General features: G+C 39.3%; 1 protein-coding gene across 3 annotated transcripts in view; it reads right to left on the bottom strand.

The window, feature by feature from the left end:
- Positions 1–5,561: 5,561 nt before the first annotated feature.
- Positions 5,562–17,917, bottom strand: part of CD44 (CD44 molecule (Indian blood group)) — a 55,128-nt gene continuing 42,772 nt past the window's right edge. For 2 of the 3 annotated variants that reach the window (XM_030484603.1, XM_030484604.1), the window contains exons 7-9: positions 12,323–12,445; positions 10,946–11,024; positions 5,562–8,504 (exon numbers count right to left, since the gene is read on the bottom strand). In XM_030484603.1, coding sequence (XP_030340463.1) covers positions 8,288–8,504; positions 10,946–11,024; positions 12,323–12,445 — 419 coding nt within the window. In that variant the 3' untranslated portion in view covers positions 5,562–8,287. Of the gene's footprint in view, positions 8,505–10,945; positions 11,025–12,322; positions 12,446–15,670; positions 15,857–16,696; positions 16,958–17,917 lie in introns of all 3 variants that reach the window. The other variant, XM_030484602.1, reaches the window with a different exon arrangement.

Here is a 17,917-nt window from a genome sequence, read left to right as displayed (position 1 = left end):
CAGTTGTGTGATCAAGACACATAACTGAAACCCAGGCTGTGAGGTTTAACAGCCTGCACAGCCCTGGGCTTAGTTCTTACTAATCTAACCAAAGCCAGCATCCACTTCAGTAGTTTCCAAAGAAAATCGAGGCGCGGCAGGAAGTGGCTTTGGCAGCACTTCAGCTGGCTATCTGCCCTCTGAGTCACTAACAAACGAAGTCCTAATGCAGTGCTAGGAAGACCTTTGGACAAAAGATAAATCTGAGGCCCCGGCTATCTGCTCTATTTCTGAGCCACGTTGCTGCTCTCTGCCAGAGGCAGAAACATCCTCATCTGGCCTCATCCACCAGCGTTGCTGATAAATGCCCACTGCTGATGTAAAACTCCTGATGAAGTTCATTGCGCTCAGGATTCCACATCACTCATGTTTTTGTGCACTGCGTAGGTTCAAATGCGCTCCTTAAAAGGTGATTATTCTTCTGTTACACATCATGTCAAAAAGTTTGAAATGAAAGCCTCAACACCGTGACCTACATTTGTTTCTTTTTTAAATCAGTCTTTCTGCAAAAATGACCTGAAAAACCCCAAACCATGCAGGAGGCAATTCTGCAATTATATGACATATTGTCTCTTTTGAAAATACACACACCAAAGACTGATTCTGTAAACCCTTGCAGGTCCCTTATATGTCTCTGTTTCTCCATGTCCTCAGCCTTAGAAAAAAAAGATTATTTCAGGAGTTTCTTTGTGTCTGGAGTGTGTCCCTCCCTACAGGAATGCACAGAATCATAGAATCATAGAATCATGGAATGGTTCTTAAGGACCTTAAGGCTCACCTGATTCCCATCCCCTGCTACAGGCAGAGACCCCTTCCACTAGATCAGGTTGCTCTAAGCATCGTCCAACCTGGCAATCTTATAGCATCTGCTATAAGGTTCTATAAACAACACTGAGTCATGAATCACTGACCCATCTTAAAAGATATTTCTATAGCCCCTCTCAGGCATGAAAGAAAAACCAAGAGAATACTTCAGGGCTGCTAAACCTTAAACAGTCTTCTCCTTTGTATTAGATAGTACACGTAAACAGGACAAGGACATGAAAGAAAGAAGTGACCCCAATTTACAGTGCTTTAGAAGGAAAACAACATTAAAAATGACACCAAATTATTTGCAGCAAGTCATTACACTGTCTGCTGTCTCGGATGGGTAGCATGCAAAGAAAGTGCTCTTCTGCTGCACCAGGCGCAGGCAGGAAACAAGATTGCATGCAAGATCACATCTTGCGGTCGTGGCAGTTATCAAGGCAGGCAGGTGCTGTGGCAATAAGCAAAATGTGTCTGCGTAGACAGATAAATTACAAACCCACCACAACTCACAGTGATGGGATCCGGAGGAATGAGCCCACACCCTGTCTGTGGTGCCTCTGTAGTACAAAGACGAGTATTTAGAAAGGCAACCTAGGGTCTGTCTTTCACAGTGTTGTGCTATTCACTCTCACTTGTGACTGAGCTAAAAATATGTTTGCCAGAGTCACTCATCAGACTGATCTACCTCCATTTGTTTGGTTTTATTACGGGGGTGCCCAAAGGTGCACCATGATTCCATCACAAGAGGTGTTTTGTGAAATGCTGATGTGGACATATGCAAGTGAGAAGTCAGCTGACTCCCAACTCTGTGAAGGGGAAAGAAGAGGAACTGGGCTAGGAAATTCACTCAAAAGTTATCCCATTTTCACCCCAGGATCAAGTAAGCTTTATTAGATTACTTTTGAACAATGTTTTTTGAAGGCACTACTCCATACGAGTGAAAATTGCTCTAAAAAAGGCTCCCTGAGGAGGACCCACAGCTTTGCAGTTAATCAGCAGCAGGCTGACCCTCTGAGCCATCTCTGAACCTGGTTTCTCCCATTTTTGGCTGAGATGTAGGCTTTACACCTGTCCTCTGCACAGTGGGGAGTCACCCTTCTTGAGCAAACGGTAAGTTTGGTTTTTAAGGCAAGTCCCTTGCTGAACAAGCAAGCACCCTTATCTAGAGTTCATTTCAGACTTTCTCTTGGTGAATGAAAGAAATATTAACTAGAGAATGAACTACAAGAGAGCTTCAGGGAAGTTCCCAGTAACTATAAACTTGTCTCCACTGGTGAATCTGATGACCTACTACTGCAAAACAAAACATCCTTAATTGACTGGGTGATTGTAAAACAGTTATACAGTAAGACAAACCCCATGACCTGGCGCGCTAGGGTACAGCTAGACAGGCAGCATTTAGACATACATTGCCAGTGCCCAAACAAAGCCAAAACAGTGAATCATTTGTAGATCCAAAAAGTGAAATGAACCCAACATACTTTTTGCTGTGAGGCTTGTATCATTGACAGCTGCAGTGCAGAGAACCTGCCGGAAGACTTTTCTCTCCCTTGCTGTGCTGTTGTCAGCTGAGATCACTCTGCCTTGGGTACAGGGATCAGCTCATCTTAAAAAAGTCATCTTACAGGCTCAGGCTGAAAGATGCTGAAAATGGTCTCTCTGAGCTGGCTCTCGTGAGGGTGCTGCCAGCAATCTGCAGCAGCAGCAGCCCCGAAACAGATGCTTGTTGTTAAAAAAAGTAAGCTGATAAAAAGTGATGAATAGAAACTCACACTTAACACCCAATCAAAGCAGAACATATCCAGTTTATTACTGTCTGTTCTGGGTAAAATGAAAGTGTAGGGTCCCGATTCGTGTGGTGAAAATGTGGTCATTGAAAATGATCTTAGCTTTTTTATTCCCAGATTAACCCGGGGAGGGGGAAAAAAGCCGTTTGAGTACGTGGTGCCAAAAGCCACTGACTGCGAATAAATTTAGATTTAAAGCTAAAATTCTGCTGTAACCATACCATTTATATACCGCAACAGGGAACTAGCATATGGGCACTAAAGCTGTCCCCACCCTAACACGATTGCCTGAGGCAAGGCTTTCAGTTACAAAACTTACAGCCTCTGGGGAAGAGGTGGAATATGCCTTGTTGCATCCTCCTCTGTCCTGGGTTGCTCTGAGAGTCTGAAGGACTTCAGGACCTAATTTAGCAGACCTGAAACCTGTTTGATGTACAGAGCTTCCACTGCCTATGAACCATATGCTGATTTCCCACTGCCAGCCTACACGCCCCCAACTTCAGCTGTGCCTTTGGCATCACTTAAAAGGCAGCCAAGTGAGACTTTTCCCTAATATTCTAAAAAATGCTTGGGGGCTTTCCAATAGATGCACTTAAATTTATGTCAGATTCTATTTGACTTGACAAATCCTGTTTTACTGTAAATTTACACAGACTTCTTTGCCAATTGGAAATAGATTTCTTATAAAGATTTCATTTTAGTATAAAGGGCAGGCTATATGAATTAGGCATGGTGAATCTTCTCCCCAAAAAAATAGTTTTGCACAGTTAGATCTTCTGTCTGGGATATTAGAACTAGCTAAGATATGTCTATTTCTGAAAACAAAAATGGTCATGTTCTCATTTGGCCGTCTTCGTGGACTTGTTTTGATCCAAAAGTTTTTCTTTTTGTTTTTGTGAAAGAAAACACCAAACTCACATCAGCTTTCAATGCACAGATTTGTCTGGTAGAGAATGTATGAAAATGGAATTCATTCATTCACTTGTTTATCCAAATCCCTCTTTTCCTGTCGAGTAAGAAGGTTTAAAAAAATGTTTGATTCTCCTTGAAGCTGTCACTCAGGCAAAACCTTTCTAATGCTTGCTGGAACCATACAGGCAAAACCGAAAGAAGGCTGTGTGTAAAGCATACGTAAAGCTTCCACCACCTCTGCTTTACCTACACTCTAACAAAAATCAGCTCCTTTGAGTTCAGGAAAGGTTCCTTGTTGATGGATTCATTTCTTCAATTCAAACTTCAAAAAGCTGTGCAGCCACACATTTGACCTATGCGAAGATCCATGTCAGTCTGGTACTTTAAAAACAGGAAGATAAGCAAGAAGATAAATGTTCTTGAAATCTTGCCGTTGCTAACCTTAACCAAATGGGTGAGATGAGGAAGACAAAAAGTACAGCGTGCTGTACAAAAGACGCTGTTACTCATCTTTGCTAGATTTGCTCTTTGCCCCTCATTTGTCATCGTCACAGCTGCTTGCTCTCAGCATGGTGTTGGTGGATGCCACATGCAACACAGCATAGTAATAACGAGAAATAAGGTACCAGAGAAAATGATTCAAAATCAGTTTGAAAGTTATGTGGGGAATGTAGAGGGTGACTTGGAGGTGGGGAATTCACAGGAAAAGGCCAATTCTTTTTTCCTTCTCAGAGCTGTAAAACTTTCAAGTACCGAAGTCCTGGGGGTGCTGAAGGGACTTTCCCAGTAATAGTACAGAAATTTCACTCTCTCTTTACTTGTTCTCCCAGTGTCTGTGTCCTCCCTCTGCCCCTTCTCGCCTGGAGCTCCCACTTCCAAAACACCTTTGCACAATTCTTGTCCTCCGTAAGGAACAAGAGTTTTCACAGAATCACAGAGTGGTTTGGGTTGGAAGGGACCTTAAAGCTCATCCAGATCCAACCCCCTGCCATGGGCAGGGACACCTTCCACTAGACCAGGTGCTCCAAGCTCCGTCCAACCTGGCCTTGAACACTGCCAGGGATGGGGCAGCCCCAGCTTCTCTGGGCAACCTGTGCCAGGGCCTCACCACTCTCACAGGGAAGAACTTCTTCTTAATATCTCATCTATATCTCCCCTCTGTCAACCACTCCCACAGCTGAAAATGCACCCCAAGGAACAGCCCAGTGCAGTGCTTTTCTTGCCCACCTTTTTGTCCTTTTCTGCTCTACGGAGGAAAACTAGTCAGCATCTGTTATCCAAAGGGCTTCTATTTGACTAATGAAATCTCTTGCAAACAGAAAGTCAGAACCTTGAATTGTTTAATAAGGCTAAGAAATAACTATTGGCTAATGGTCTAATATAGCATAAAATAAATGCATTAACTACCTGCTTACAAAACATTCTAGTGTCTGTGTATGCTGAGGCAGAACACAGTTGTCAGAGGATTTAATTTCTTCTCTACTTCCACGGGAAAAGTAGTTACAACCAGCCCTAATCAGGATGATTTACTGACCTCTGTCCCTGCCAAGCATTGTTTCTATGTGCTAAAGAGACACTTGCTAATTTTCTCCTAATAATATTCCAGGCAACTTGCTTCAAACTAAGTAAAACAGAAGATGTTGTTGTAGTTGACAAAGGACACATAAAAGACATCATCCCTATCCCATGAAAAACATCGTGCAGAAATATATGTTGTGGTACTGATGATGTGGAAAGGGTTTAAAACAACCACACAGGTAGACACGACAGCTGCATGTCCTTTCTCTGCTTTAATCAAACATTCCTTGTTAGATCTTCAAGAAAATGCAGGTGAAAAGTACACCCTGGATTGTTTAATGAAAATATTACCTTTCTCATAAAACATACAATCCCGCTTTTAATTCTACTTACTGCTTTATGCAGTATTTCCATGAGAAGGGTGGTCTGGTTTATATTTGTTCAAAACTGTTCAAGGCAAAGGAATAACACAAGCTGATCACAGCGTCTGTTCTGGGTCCAGCCTGGTCTCTCCCACTAATAATGCCAGTCTTACTTTTTACCCTCAATGTGGAATCAAGTTTATTTTTGGCTTATTTTACAGTTCAATGTGGTTTCAGCAATACTATTTCTAGTTACAATTTAGAGATGATATTTTCTTTCATTCTGATTAATCTGTTAAATAAATATGCAAATATATCAAGTGCTCTCTATAAAAAAAAATACATACACACAACAAACAACCCCTCAAATAATAAAATCAAGATTAATAAAAATATGTACTATTTTACACATGAAATGGCCATCTAGTTTTGAAACTATAATGAAACAATTACACATGAATCAGATGACAATCTAAAAAGAATCAGCATATATAGAATTACGGCATCACCTCTTTAAAGACAACTTGAGCATCTCCTGTTTAAAAATATAAAAAGAAGCCAATCAGTGTTGTCTGTGCATTTATAGCTACTGAACATTAGATAAATTGGCAAGGAGTTTGTGGATTTCGCCGTTAAGCATCTGAATAGGGAGACAAAATACATGCCACATCTTTCTTTTTTCTTTTAAAGAAAAAATAGCCCCTAAGACAATGAAATGTCTCCTTTTGATTGAGACCTATATTCAATTAGGGTTTAAAGAAAGGAAGAATTCATACTCTGGATCTCCATACTTAGTGAAATGAGTGCCCAACACCAGTTTAAACACAGCCTTCAACAGATCATTTTGACTTATAATGACAAATAGGAAAGCTTGCTTAAAAACATTACAGGAATTAAACAAAAAAATCAACACAGAGTCAACAAACTTCCCACTACACAGTTCAGTATGAAAATACATGAAACGACTGAGAAGTTTGACAGTGGACCACGAGTACTGATGTAAAATCATGTTGACCCCATTAGCTTGGACCACGAGCTGCGTGACTGTTCATAGCTGAGACATGCTGACCTACATAAAGTCCAAAACCTTCCAAAACCTTCCTACGTGTACTTTAAAATCACACCTCGTCTTGGGACTTTTGCCCAGGCATAAACTGCCCCTGAGATCTGCCTGCAGATACTAAGGCACTGAGCAACTCAATGAAACACATGGGAAACTGCTGGAGGGATGCAAGTGAGAAATACGATCAACAGTCTTGTGCTTTATGTTCCAGTAAAGACCAGTGCTAGCTAACGCTAGTATTTAGCCAGCTGAACACTCGTCTTTCAAATCGCTTCAGACACAGAACATAAAATAACATGCTTTAGCGGAACATTTTCAAAGACAGGTGCTGTGGTCAGGGAACAGGAACATCTGACCAACCCTGCTACAACTGGCACAGATCACTGGTTACAATTACCGTAGATGGTTTTTACTTGCATTTTCCAGGGGCAGCCCGATTAGAAGTTAGCATTCCCTGTCTATTCCAATACACTTTCTTAAAAATGGCACAGACCACTGGCAGTAAATAATTTTCTTTCTGACAACTCATACAAATATAATGCACAGCATCATAGCTTAATACAAATACTTTACATAACAGACACATAAGGACAAACAAAAGCATATGACAATGCAGCTGCAGTTACTTTACTATATTACATGGCTAGAAGAGTTTCCTTTTATTTTCTTTGATGTTTCCTATTGAATTTGAGCTTCTGGTACCAATAAGCAAGTAATGTTTCTTTTGGTATTTTTAAAAAGCAGCGGGAAAACTATGGATGAAATAGAATTCAGGCAAACTGAGCAAGATCATAGAAAGGCAACTTCTTAAATCCCAGTAAACTGGTGTAACATAATAGTTACAGGGGAAACAAGTTTTACAAGGCTCAGCATCTCCTAAGTAAAATAGCAGAAGAAGATGGAGACATATTCTTCAGGAATAAAATACTGTCATCTTCCCTAACGATCTCCAATAGCTTGATTTGTGCATGTGTGATAGAGCTGGTGTCATTCTGTTTTATTCATTATCCTAACAGAAAACATGAAACATCCTCATTGAAAACATGCACAAACTGTGACCAATGAAGGAGAGGGGAGGAAGATCAATGAACACTTGAAAAACTCAAGGATAACTGTACAGATTGTTAGGATAATAAAATATAGATGTTTATTATTTATTCTCTCATGTTTTCATCTGTGTATTCCCCCTCCCTAGAACACTTACTTGCTATATGGCCACAAACATTTAAAAGAGAGATAAATAGATTTTATCCTTCTGGGTTTACCTCATTGCAGACCAAGCCATAAATCATCATAACATGTCACTTTTTCTTTATACTTTGAATGCACCTACTGCTCATCCTGGCTGGAAGGCATTTCTGAAGGATTTCTATGTTTTAGACATTGTATAGAAGGACTTTTTGGTTTAAACTTAATTTTTGCTGTCGGCATTTTTTCCTTACTTACTCTTGTACCATGGCAAGTTTAGCACCTTTAAATGCCTGTAAAATGGAGTGACTAGACATTTCTGTAAGACCCTCCCTCTGGGGAACAATGACATAAACTTTTATCCCTCCTAATACCCAGGACACAGCGAGGGTCCTCTGTGCAGGAACTGGGAACTGAAAACTCTTGGGGGCTTTTTTCAGGAAGCAAATGTCAATTTTTTAACTCAGACAATTTTAAAGTGATTAAAAATGAATAAAACTTAACTATGTTCAAAACACATCAGTAGCACAGTGCATCGCTGAATTCCTGTCCAAGGTCCATGTGATTGTGATTTCCCCAGCTCTGATCTACTCAGCAACTTGGTACCATTACACGCCACTCTTCATGTCAAGCTCCTGGTGATTTTGTGTTTCATTAACGGTCAGGAATTCATCACATGCTCCTGTTCGATCATTTGACTGTTCTTTATGAACCAAGTGCACCATTTCTTGTGATTTGCTGGCATCTCCATTTAATCCACTTGTCTTCCTGTCCTCCACTGCCCCTTTGCCATTGTTAATCACTAGCTTTTTCTTCTGCCCACATCTAGAAAGAATTAAAAAGAAGTACTCTAAATGGAGACTAACAGAAATAAAGAAAGAACTGAAAGTCAGTATTTAGGAAAAGACGTTTGGAAATGAAACCTCTGTCTGCCAGTGTGGACTTAACACAATGCAAAGTGTAAAGTTCCTCCATATTGCATATTTCATTTTTGAAAGCATCCACAATGATATACAAAAAATTTGGCAAGAGCTAACTTATTTGATTTGTATCTACCATTACTATAGATAGGAGTAACATTCATTACTGGCAGTCAGAAAAGATTTTCTATCCTTTGGATATATCCACATTTATGAAATTTGTATATACCCCACTATAAGAATGACCCACAGGGTCATTCTAAGCCTACACTTTGGACCACACCTTTGAAAATGCTCAAGTTCTTGAGATAGCAGTAAATTTGGATTAAGCTCTCATTATGCAAGATAACTTTTCCCTTCTTTGTATTAGCATGTGAGGCCTGGAAGCCTGCTAACAGCAAGGAAATACAGATTACTACTCTTGCTGCTATCAACAGCATAGTTCCTTATGATGTTAAGGTAGGAAACTCACTACAGAGCTGCCCAATAAACTTGGTATGTAGCTTTGAATGAACACACATACACACGCTCATGTTTTGGATTAGTTGGCATTCACGTGCAGTACACTGATGGCGCAGTAACTACCTGACTGTGTATTTGAAGTGTATTAGCAGCGAATATATGGAAAGGATTCTTGACTTATTCATCATATCATTTGGATCCTACTAGAGTGGGGAAGAAAAAAAACAAAAAAAGCTCCCTGTTTCAAGCATACCAGAGTGTACTCCAGCTTCAAAAAGATTTCCTCACAGTTGTTAACACCTATTACTAGAGTCTAATCTGTACATTCATACGCATACATGCACCCATATGCACTTTCTCTCTTTGCAACTCACTCCCAGCTGCATGGAAGCTCTAAGTAAAAGATATGTTTTCCATTAACAGTATCTAGGGCATAATTTACAGCTCTGAGATTGTGTAATTTCTTGTCAGATGCAATCTACAATTAGCCATAGTGGCCCTGTTTGCTCCTATGGTGACCCTGGGTTAAAAGGGAGGAAACAATGGCAGTCTCTGTTTTTAGAGGCATAACAGAGTAACAAATAAATCAATAAACCATGCTGTTCAGTCCATGTAACTCCAAAATCACTTCACGGAAAGAAAATTGTAGAGTTTTCTGTCTCATTATATGCTTGATAGCTTTCTTATTTCAACAGGTCTCTAATAATACTGTCAGAGAAGCACTGATATCGTGGATAACAGTCATAGGGCAAACACTGCAGGTGGCATCTCAGTACTGGCTTCAGCAAAACTGTAATCAGTTTTCTATGTATGTCTGACAATTTGGCATTTCATTTGCAGTATTTTGTCTCATAGCAGCCTTCTGCGTTATGGGCAGGGACTGCCTGGGTTGCTCCCTAACCATGGTGGCAGTGATTTATTCCAGCACTCGTGTCATGCTTTCGAGGACCTTGACACTATTTCACAGGAGCATTAACATGTGCTTTCCTGCAACAAGCAGACTAGGAATAGATTTTCTCACTGCTTCCTGAACAAATATCTCCACGTATTTTGCAGTACTCTGATACATAATATATACATACGTACATATATATACATAATAGTTCAAAGTATTGAGTGCTCTGCTTTATACCCCTGTGACTGCCAGCTGTGATACTGCCTTTTGTTTGGAAGGAACAATTTAATCCTGTGACCTATTGTCTAATACAGCTCTTCACGTTGTACACAGACAACACTGTTAATGGTGGAGGATTATACTCAGCTGATCCTGTGGTTGCTACTGTCTGTCTCACATAGTTTTCACTCTCAGTGGATGGGATTTTCCTAGTAATAAGTAATGATTAGAGAATAATTAATTCTCTGTGATCTATACAGTTAGTTTCCATCTACAAGTAACGACCAAGCAGTTTACACAGGTACTGACTTTGTGTGGTTCCACCTAAGTGTGAAGGACGATGTCCGACCTGTGCAGGACACGGTGGCCTGGGCCCTCACAACCCAAGTCACAGAGCCTGGCAGAGGAAGTTCTTTCCTGTGTTATGCTACTCTGCTCTTTTGTGAAGGTTTGAAGCCTCTCAATGAAGAAAATAGTGGGGGAAGGTTACGCAGCATAGCTGTAACAGAGATAGTGGAATAATGAGCAGCTGGGAAAGGTCTCCCAGTTGCCAGCTCTTGTTCTTGTGGAGGACATCAGCTTACCAGATGTCTTCTGGAAATACAGTACAGTGGAGAAGAAATAGCCTAATTCTCAGTTTAAATGCTTTCTATGTTTTGCCATCCTGAGAATGCCCAATCTTGTCCGATCTCGGAAGCTAAGCAGGGTCCGGCTTGGGTCTTGTCTAGGACTAAACAGTGTGTTCTGAAAAAATAAAGGGGCTATCTTACCTTCTCCGACTGTTGACAGCAATGCACACTGCAAGAATCAATGCAAGTGCCACAAGAGCAGCAACTACAATCAGCCATTCTGTGGGCAGAGTTGGGGGAGGGAAGGAGAGCGTGTTAGTATTTCATGTAGTTTTGCCATTTTGCACAACTGCAAGAACTACCCATGGCACGAACTGCCCATGGCAGGGGGCTGGATATAGATAATCTTTCAGGTCCCTTCTAACCCAACCATTCTGTGATTCTATAACACAAGCTTCTTTAAACTGTCAGCCTTTTTTCCTAGCTCGCATGAATGTTTGTTCATTTTAGAAACTTCTGTGCAAATTCAATACGTTTTCATCATTCAGCTATGAGGCCAGCTCAGATCAAATACCCCATCACTGTTAACACCTACAAGCACTGTACTTCAGTGGGCATAAGTGAAGATAAGTTGTATCACCGATTTACTCCAAAAGCAAAAAAAAGGCTTAGCAATGATACACCCTCAATCCCAGCTACATTTAAATCCAATGAAACAGGGTCAGTAAGAAGATGGCTAAGGAATGTTCTGTTTGCTCCATTTTTAGTAAAGGAGATTTCACCACCTCTGCAGTAGCCTATTCTTTATGCTGTACTATGATTATAGAGATCATATCCCAAGAGCTAACTATTTTGTCTGTTTGAAATAAATCTCCATTATTTAACAAGTCTCCTACATTTCATTTGAAAAAAATTATTCCTTCTAGTTAGTTAATTATTATTACTCTATAGTGAAAAACTGATAACAATTCTTTTTGCAGCATACTCTTCCCAAATCTCCCTTCAATTTTCACTGGAAATAATGAGTTCTTCCAAAGGCGCTTCAAGGGTTATCTTTCCAAAATTTTCTTTGTGGTCTTCTCCAGTTATGGTTTTCTTCTTTATCTTTTTTTTTTTTTCCACTATGTGATTAAGGTAATGCCTTGAACTGAACACAGAGCTTCAGCTCTGGATATTTTAGGCCTAAGTAGAGTGGGATAATTACTTTCTCTGTTTTAAAAATTACTTTACTGTTAATATGTTCCAGAATATGTTTGCATTCTTTTGCAGTTGTATCATGGTGTTGGCTTCTTTGCATATACCTTTACTGAATTTAGCCTGATTTCATAGCAATTTATAAAGGTTATTTAGATCTTAATCCCATTCTCAAATGCATGATTCCTGTCATCTCAGTATTGCTGGAAAATTATATGAGTTACAATATGCTCCATTTTTCAGACTACTAGTGAAAATTCGTAATATCACCTGATTCAGAACAAAGCCTGAACAACTGTAATTGACCTACATTTTCATCTCCTACTTCAGTTCATGTTAATATAATTCTGTAGACTGTTAAAACATATGACTTCAAAAACCCACCTGGTACCTGGGCTGACCTTGGTTGAGAAGCTATTTTTGTTGTTGTGGTCTCTCCAGGGAAAGTAGTGGATTCATAATGTCCCTTGTGTGGTCCTTGATTACTATATATACTGGGAGTAGAGCCTAAAGAACGAGACCATCCATTAGGCCAAATATGCTTGGTGAATATCTAACAGCAAGACACAAGGACTATGACTTTCACAGTTAAAAACAGATATTCTAGAAAGTTCATGTTGAGGTCATCAAAAAGTATTTATACTGAAAACTATTACATACATTATAATCATCATAATCATCTGAAATATGGCTAGTTTCAGCATTTTGAATAACAAAACTCGTTTTTCCCTCCTGTGTCTCTCATATGTATCCATTTTGATTATGCTATACTTTTGTGAAGCAAAATGTAATTACAATTGCCTAGAAATGTTCTGGAGAAAATGTAAAGACGTGAACATTGGTAACTCTTTGAAGAGGCTTTTGTCATGCAAGTCAAACATCTTGTCTGTTCTATGGGGAAAGGAGAGTGAGAACAGAAGAGAGACAGAAAAAGAACTTTACTTTTTTATTTAAACCTAATATGATCAATATGGAGAAACTTTTAAACTTTGGATTTTATTTCTACACAGGATAAAACAATTTTATGAGATAGAAGGATAGTTCTCTGAATGGTTTTATGTCTGACAGCTACATATAGATTGGGACCTTAGAAATTTAATATATTTTTTTCTAATAGAAAAAAAATGCTCTCTTTAAATTTGGAGGTGTATCCCCTTACCCTTTTCAATAAGTTGTGTAATTTAGTCCTAAGACATTTGAATCAAAATGCATGCTTCCAGTCTCAAGCATTTGCTATGCAATTACATTTCTGGCCCATGCCATTACCATATGGCTATCCCAAGTCTAAAATTATCAGCAGACTACAGATATTGTGATTTCATCTGGGACAACTACTTCATTATCACTACCTAAAAAGATATTACAGATCTCCACCCCTCTGATTTCTTCCAGACTGTAACAGAGCAAACTACTCATTTATTCTAATCAGCTGTAAAGTTCTTTAACACATATTGCAATACATTTCTGGTCTCATTTCCTAATAGCAGCTGGCAAAAACAAAACTGAGAAGTACGTTTTTTTCCCCCTGCTAAGTTTAGTCAGTTCATGAATCTTCCAGATGTTCTCATTATTTTTATTATCAAGAAACTTATTGACTGGCAAGTTGTTTTGTGCAATCTCACCACAAAGGAGAGAGCACTAATTCAGCAACTAAGGGTCCTGCTCTAGCCTCCAAGAAAGCTAAGAACATACTTGTCTACGTCACACCTCAGCAGATTTTGTTTTAAGGTGATTTATATCATCCTAGAGAAACGCCAGAGCTTTTCCACCACAAAGCTCCTTAGAAAGGCACTCAATTATTTATTAATAGAGAACTGCTACTTCACCCTCCCCTGAGCACTGAAAAGAAGCAGGATTCAGTCATGTCTCCTGCTGTTCTGGCTCCAGGGAGGTGCTTGCAAGTGGAAGGGAGGGATCCTCAAAGGCTTTCTACATTTCATTCTGGTGACATACTAGATTTTTTTTCTTTTTAACAGTTATTTTTTTGGTTTCTTCAGTGGACTGATTTGTTATTCCATGGACACTTGGACAACACATCAGTCACTAGTGTGATGTCAGACCACAGCTTAAACTTTGCTGTAGAGGAAAAGCAAGTGAAAGAAAGTAGCATAGCATTTCAAGCCATTCATTTGTTCAGAGAAAGCCTTTAACAATACATCTGCCAATACATTAATGAATCTTTTCCATTCCATTATAGCTATATGGGGCAACATTACAAATGAATGAACCCTTCAGTAAATAAACTCTTTTCTGATGATGGCAGTGTCCAAGTAATTCCCCTGTATTGTGTTTTTTAAAAGCAACAGGAGAAGATAAATGAGAAAAGGAATACGGCCTTATGAGCCTTTGCCAGGACACTGCCAGTGCAAAGATTTGAAACAGACATGCACTTTGAAAATTATCTTCCGAAGTGTTCTGACAGGTTTTATGTGCTCAGAACAGAAAGCTAGCAATCATTTTTTCATAGCATATAATGTCTGCAAATAAAATTAAGGGGCACCTTATATTCATTGAGTGAACAGGGCAGCAAAAGATAAGAAATGAGTTTGTTGTAATAGGAAATCATTACCGAAACTAGACTTATCTTTCCAATAAAATTCCTTCAAATACATACTTTGCATTTATATTGTTGTGCCTATGTCAAAGTACTATAGCTCAGGCAATTTTGGTAGGGTTTGTTTTACCGGGTTTATATAAAATTCTGGAAAAAAGAAAAGCTAAATTCTGCCTATGAATTAACGTTAATTAATTAATAAAAGAATTCTCTTTAAATTGTTTGCTATATAACGTTATAAAAATATAAGTACCTAATCTTGCTTATGGGCAAAGAATGTGCACAGACCATTGGCCAAAATCTACCCTGGGATCCTTCCACTGACTTTCTTGAAAGTGCGTGGAAATAGTATTTGCATTATTGTGCATGAGAAGTAGCATTTGGAAAAAATCTTACTGTAAAGATGATTATTTAGATGGAAGCTGCATTTGGGAAGAAGTCCCTTAATTTCCCATACATATTAGCTTGTGACCACACATGCGAAAAAAGAAAGATTGTATGTAGTAGAATAAGTAAACACTGTCACTGTTGACAGCATTAGCTCTATCTGAAGAATAAGCCTTTAAAGAACAAGGAGTTGTTCCCAAATGAAATGTCAGTTACAGTCCAGTAACACAGCTATAACTAATCATTGGCAAGATACCAGCAGCAAATACACCTAGGGGAGAAAAAAAAGCTTTCACAGAGAATTACTTTTTTTTTTTTTTTTTTTTTTTGATACATGTTCAGTTAATGTAGAGGGAATACAAATAGGGGGAAAAGTGACACAAAGTTAAGTGTAACACAGCTGTCACTTGTGCTCAGCAAAAAAGAAAGCCAAACTGCTATCACACAGGTATGGGCATGAGGAGAAAATTTACACTTGCTTACTGTAATAGTTATGTTAACACATACTGATAATTGAATATAAGAAAAAGTTGTATGCAAACCACTGTTTTCAGCCTCTTAGGAAATTACTTCTGTTTTGCAAAGGAAGAGATTCTCTTTAGTGGCATCTTACAATATGGTTGTAATCAAAAATAAAAACAAACAAAAAAACCCCCCAAAAACCAAAAAAGAAATAATATGATAATATTTCACAATTATAGTTAGTACACATGTGTTTTGACTATTGCCACTGTCCAAAATAACAACTAAATGATGGATAAATGAAAACACTTCTGATTTATAGTTCTTACTAGTAGGAAGAGGGGTCTGCAATTGGTTAAGATGATCTTCAATGTCTGGGAAAACTCCAGGTATCCAACCGACATGGGAACCATCTGTGGTAGTTGCTTGTTCACTGTCACTTCCAGGTGGAGACCCAGGTGCCAGTGGCTCCTTGGTTGCTTTCTCTTGTTTAACATCATCCATGGACTGTGTGACTGCCATGATGATGGCATGATCAGCTTTAGCAGTGAGTGCTCCCAAAACCACCACCCATGTTATTTCCCTTTCCTGTACCACAGTGAGCCCGAAAGCACGTCCATCCTCCTTATTCAAAGCACAGAAGGAGAGAAGACATGAAGACCTCCCGTTCTTCAACACTGTCACTGGCTTCTGAGAGACACTTAAGCACCACATACATGCTCACCACATTGGAGGGAGATGTTGTCTACACATACAGATTCCAGTGACAGGTAGAGAGGGAAGACCTTCAGAAGAAGGGACCACGGCAACAACCTGACCCTGTGACTCAGGAGTGAACAGCCATACTGCAGCCAGATCTGTGGTGGTCTTGCCTGGCAATCCACTGGTAAGGAGGAGAAAGGAATTGAAGGCAGAATTTATGGGACACAATTCTTCTGTGATCGCCCTGTCCTCACTACTAGGACAGCACTCCTCAATGATGGCACTGCTGCTGAGCCACAGGAGCAAGCCATCTGCTTAACACACCAGAGCACCTCCACCACACCAAAGATGGTGCCAAAGCATATCAAGCCTGAACCCACTGATGTGCAAGAAAGGAAGACGGGACTGGGGATTCAGATCACCAAGGTGCAAAGTGAAACATGCTTCAGCAAAAGACATAAACCACCAACTGCACCAGCAAGAAGATAGTTGCATTAACAGCACGGATCCCACCACAGATTTTTGCACTGCAAGTCCACACCAAGAACGTAGACCCCCAAGATGAGAAAGATAGGGAGAGGAGCCAATTTCAGAAGAAATAATGCCTCATTTCACACTAGCCATGAGAAATGAGTATGATCCATTATTCTTACTGGTACCCGTCAGAGGAGCATCATCGCCAGCTTTGTTTGTACTAGCTGTGGTCCTGTGGAGGACCTCATCCCCAGGGGCGTCTGTGGGATGCATAATGCCTTCAGTGCCCTGTCCTGGTGCATTATCTGAAGGCAGAGGTGGCTGAGTTCGGTCTTCGTGGTGGACACCGTCAGGAGAGGCAACAGCTGTTACCACGGTGTGAGGTGCCCACACTTCTTGAGTTATATCTTCTGGTTTCAGAACACCCGTGGAGGCTGTGACTGTTGTAATGATGGCTAAGTTAACTTCAAAGATGTTTACAAAACCCCACCTTACATATTTTTACCTCTTTATTTTATTTAGCAAGCTCTATCTTTTTCTTCATTAGCCTCTGTAAAATATACATTAAAAAAATCCAAACCAACCAAACAGAAAAATCCCCAAACCCCAAAACCAAACAGCAAACAACAAAAAAGCCACAAGCAAACAAGGTCTTCTACATGTGTCACATTATTTTTGGTTTGTCTCTTCCTTCATTAATACTCTACTGTTCACATTAATAGTTGCTTATTAATTTCTTAAGTTTCAGTGTGGATTAAGCATATAAAGCAAAAAGTAGATGTCAGCCACTTCAACTATTTGAGCTTGAAAATACTGTCATGTTAAAAAATGGGATTTTTTAAGTTTAGTTAGGCATCTCTCTTTTTCCATGAGATGATCATAAAAATATGTGCTGGTCTCCCAAGACAAGAACTGAAAATTCATTCAAATGGAAAATTAAGGCACAGAATTATTTAATGAACATCTTTCACACATCATCCTGGCAGTGCTAAGTCTGCTACTGATGCAAAAGAGTAAGCATGTCACAAAAGCATGCTGAGAAATTGGGTAGCTCAATTAAATGCACTGTCAGAATTTCCAAATGTTCAAAAATATTAAATAATAAAGGTTAAAATTTATTCAAAATTATACCACTGAAAGTTAACAATCCTAAGCAAAATGAGAAAACCAAAAGATGTATTTCCAAACACTGGCCTAAAGTCTTAGTTTAAAAATACCTACTAATCACTATTTAGAAGGGAGAAAAAATTAATATTATTTTCAGAATAAAATGAGTATAAGGATTCCCATTGTTACACAGGAATAAGATTCAAATTGATGGAAAATATTTAAATAACTTGCAAAGTTGTAGTTGTGTTTTCATATTTGCAATTGGTCTGTCAAGTGACTTAAATCTTAGA

The sequence above is a fragment of the Strigops habroptila genome, chromosome 4 (assembly GCF_004027225.2).
Source record: "Strigops habroptila isolate Jane chromosome 4, bStrHab1.2.pri, whole genome shotgun sequence".
Taxonomy (NCBI): Eukaryota; Metazoa; Chordata; class Aves; order Psittaciformes; family Psittacidae; genus Strigops; species Strigops habroptila.
Note: the sequence above shows the minus strand (reverse complement) of the source record. Positions and strands in the feature narration are given on the sequence as shown.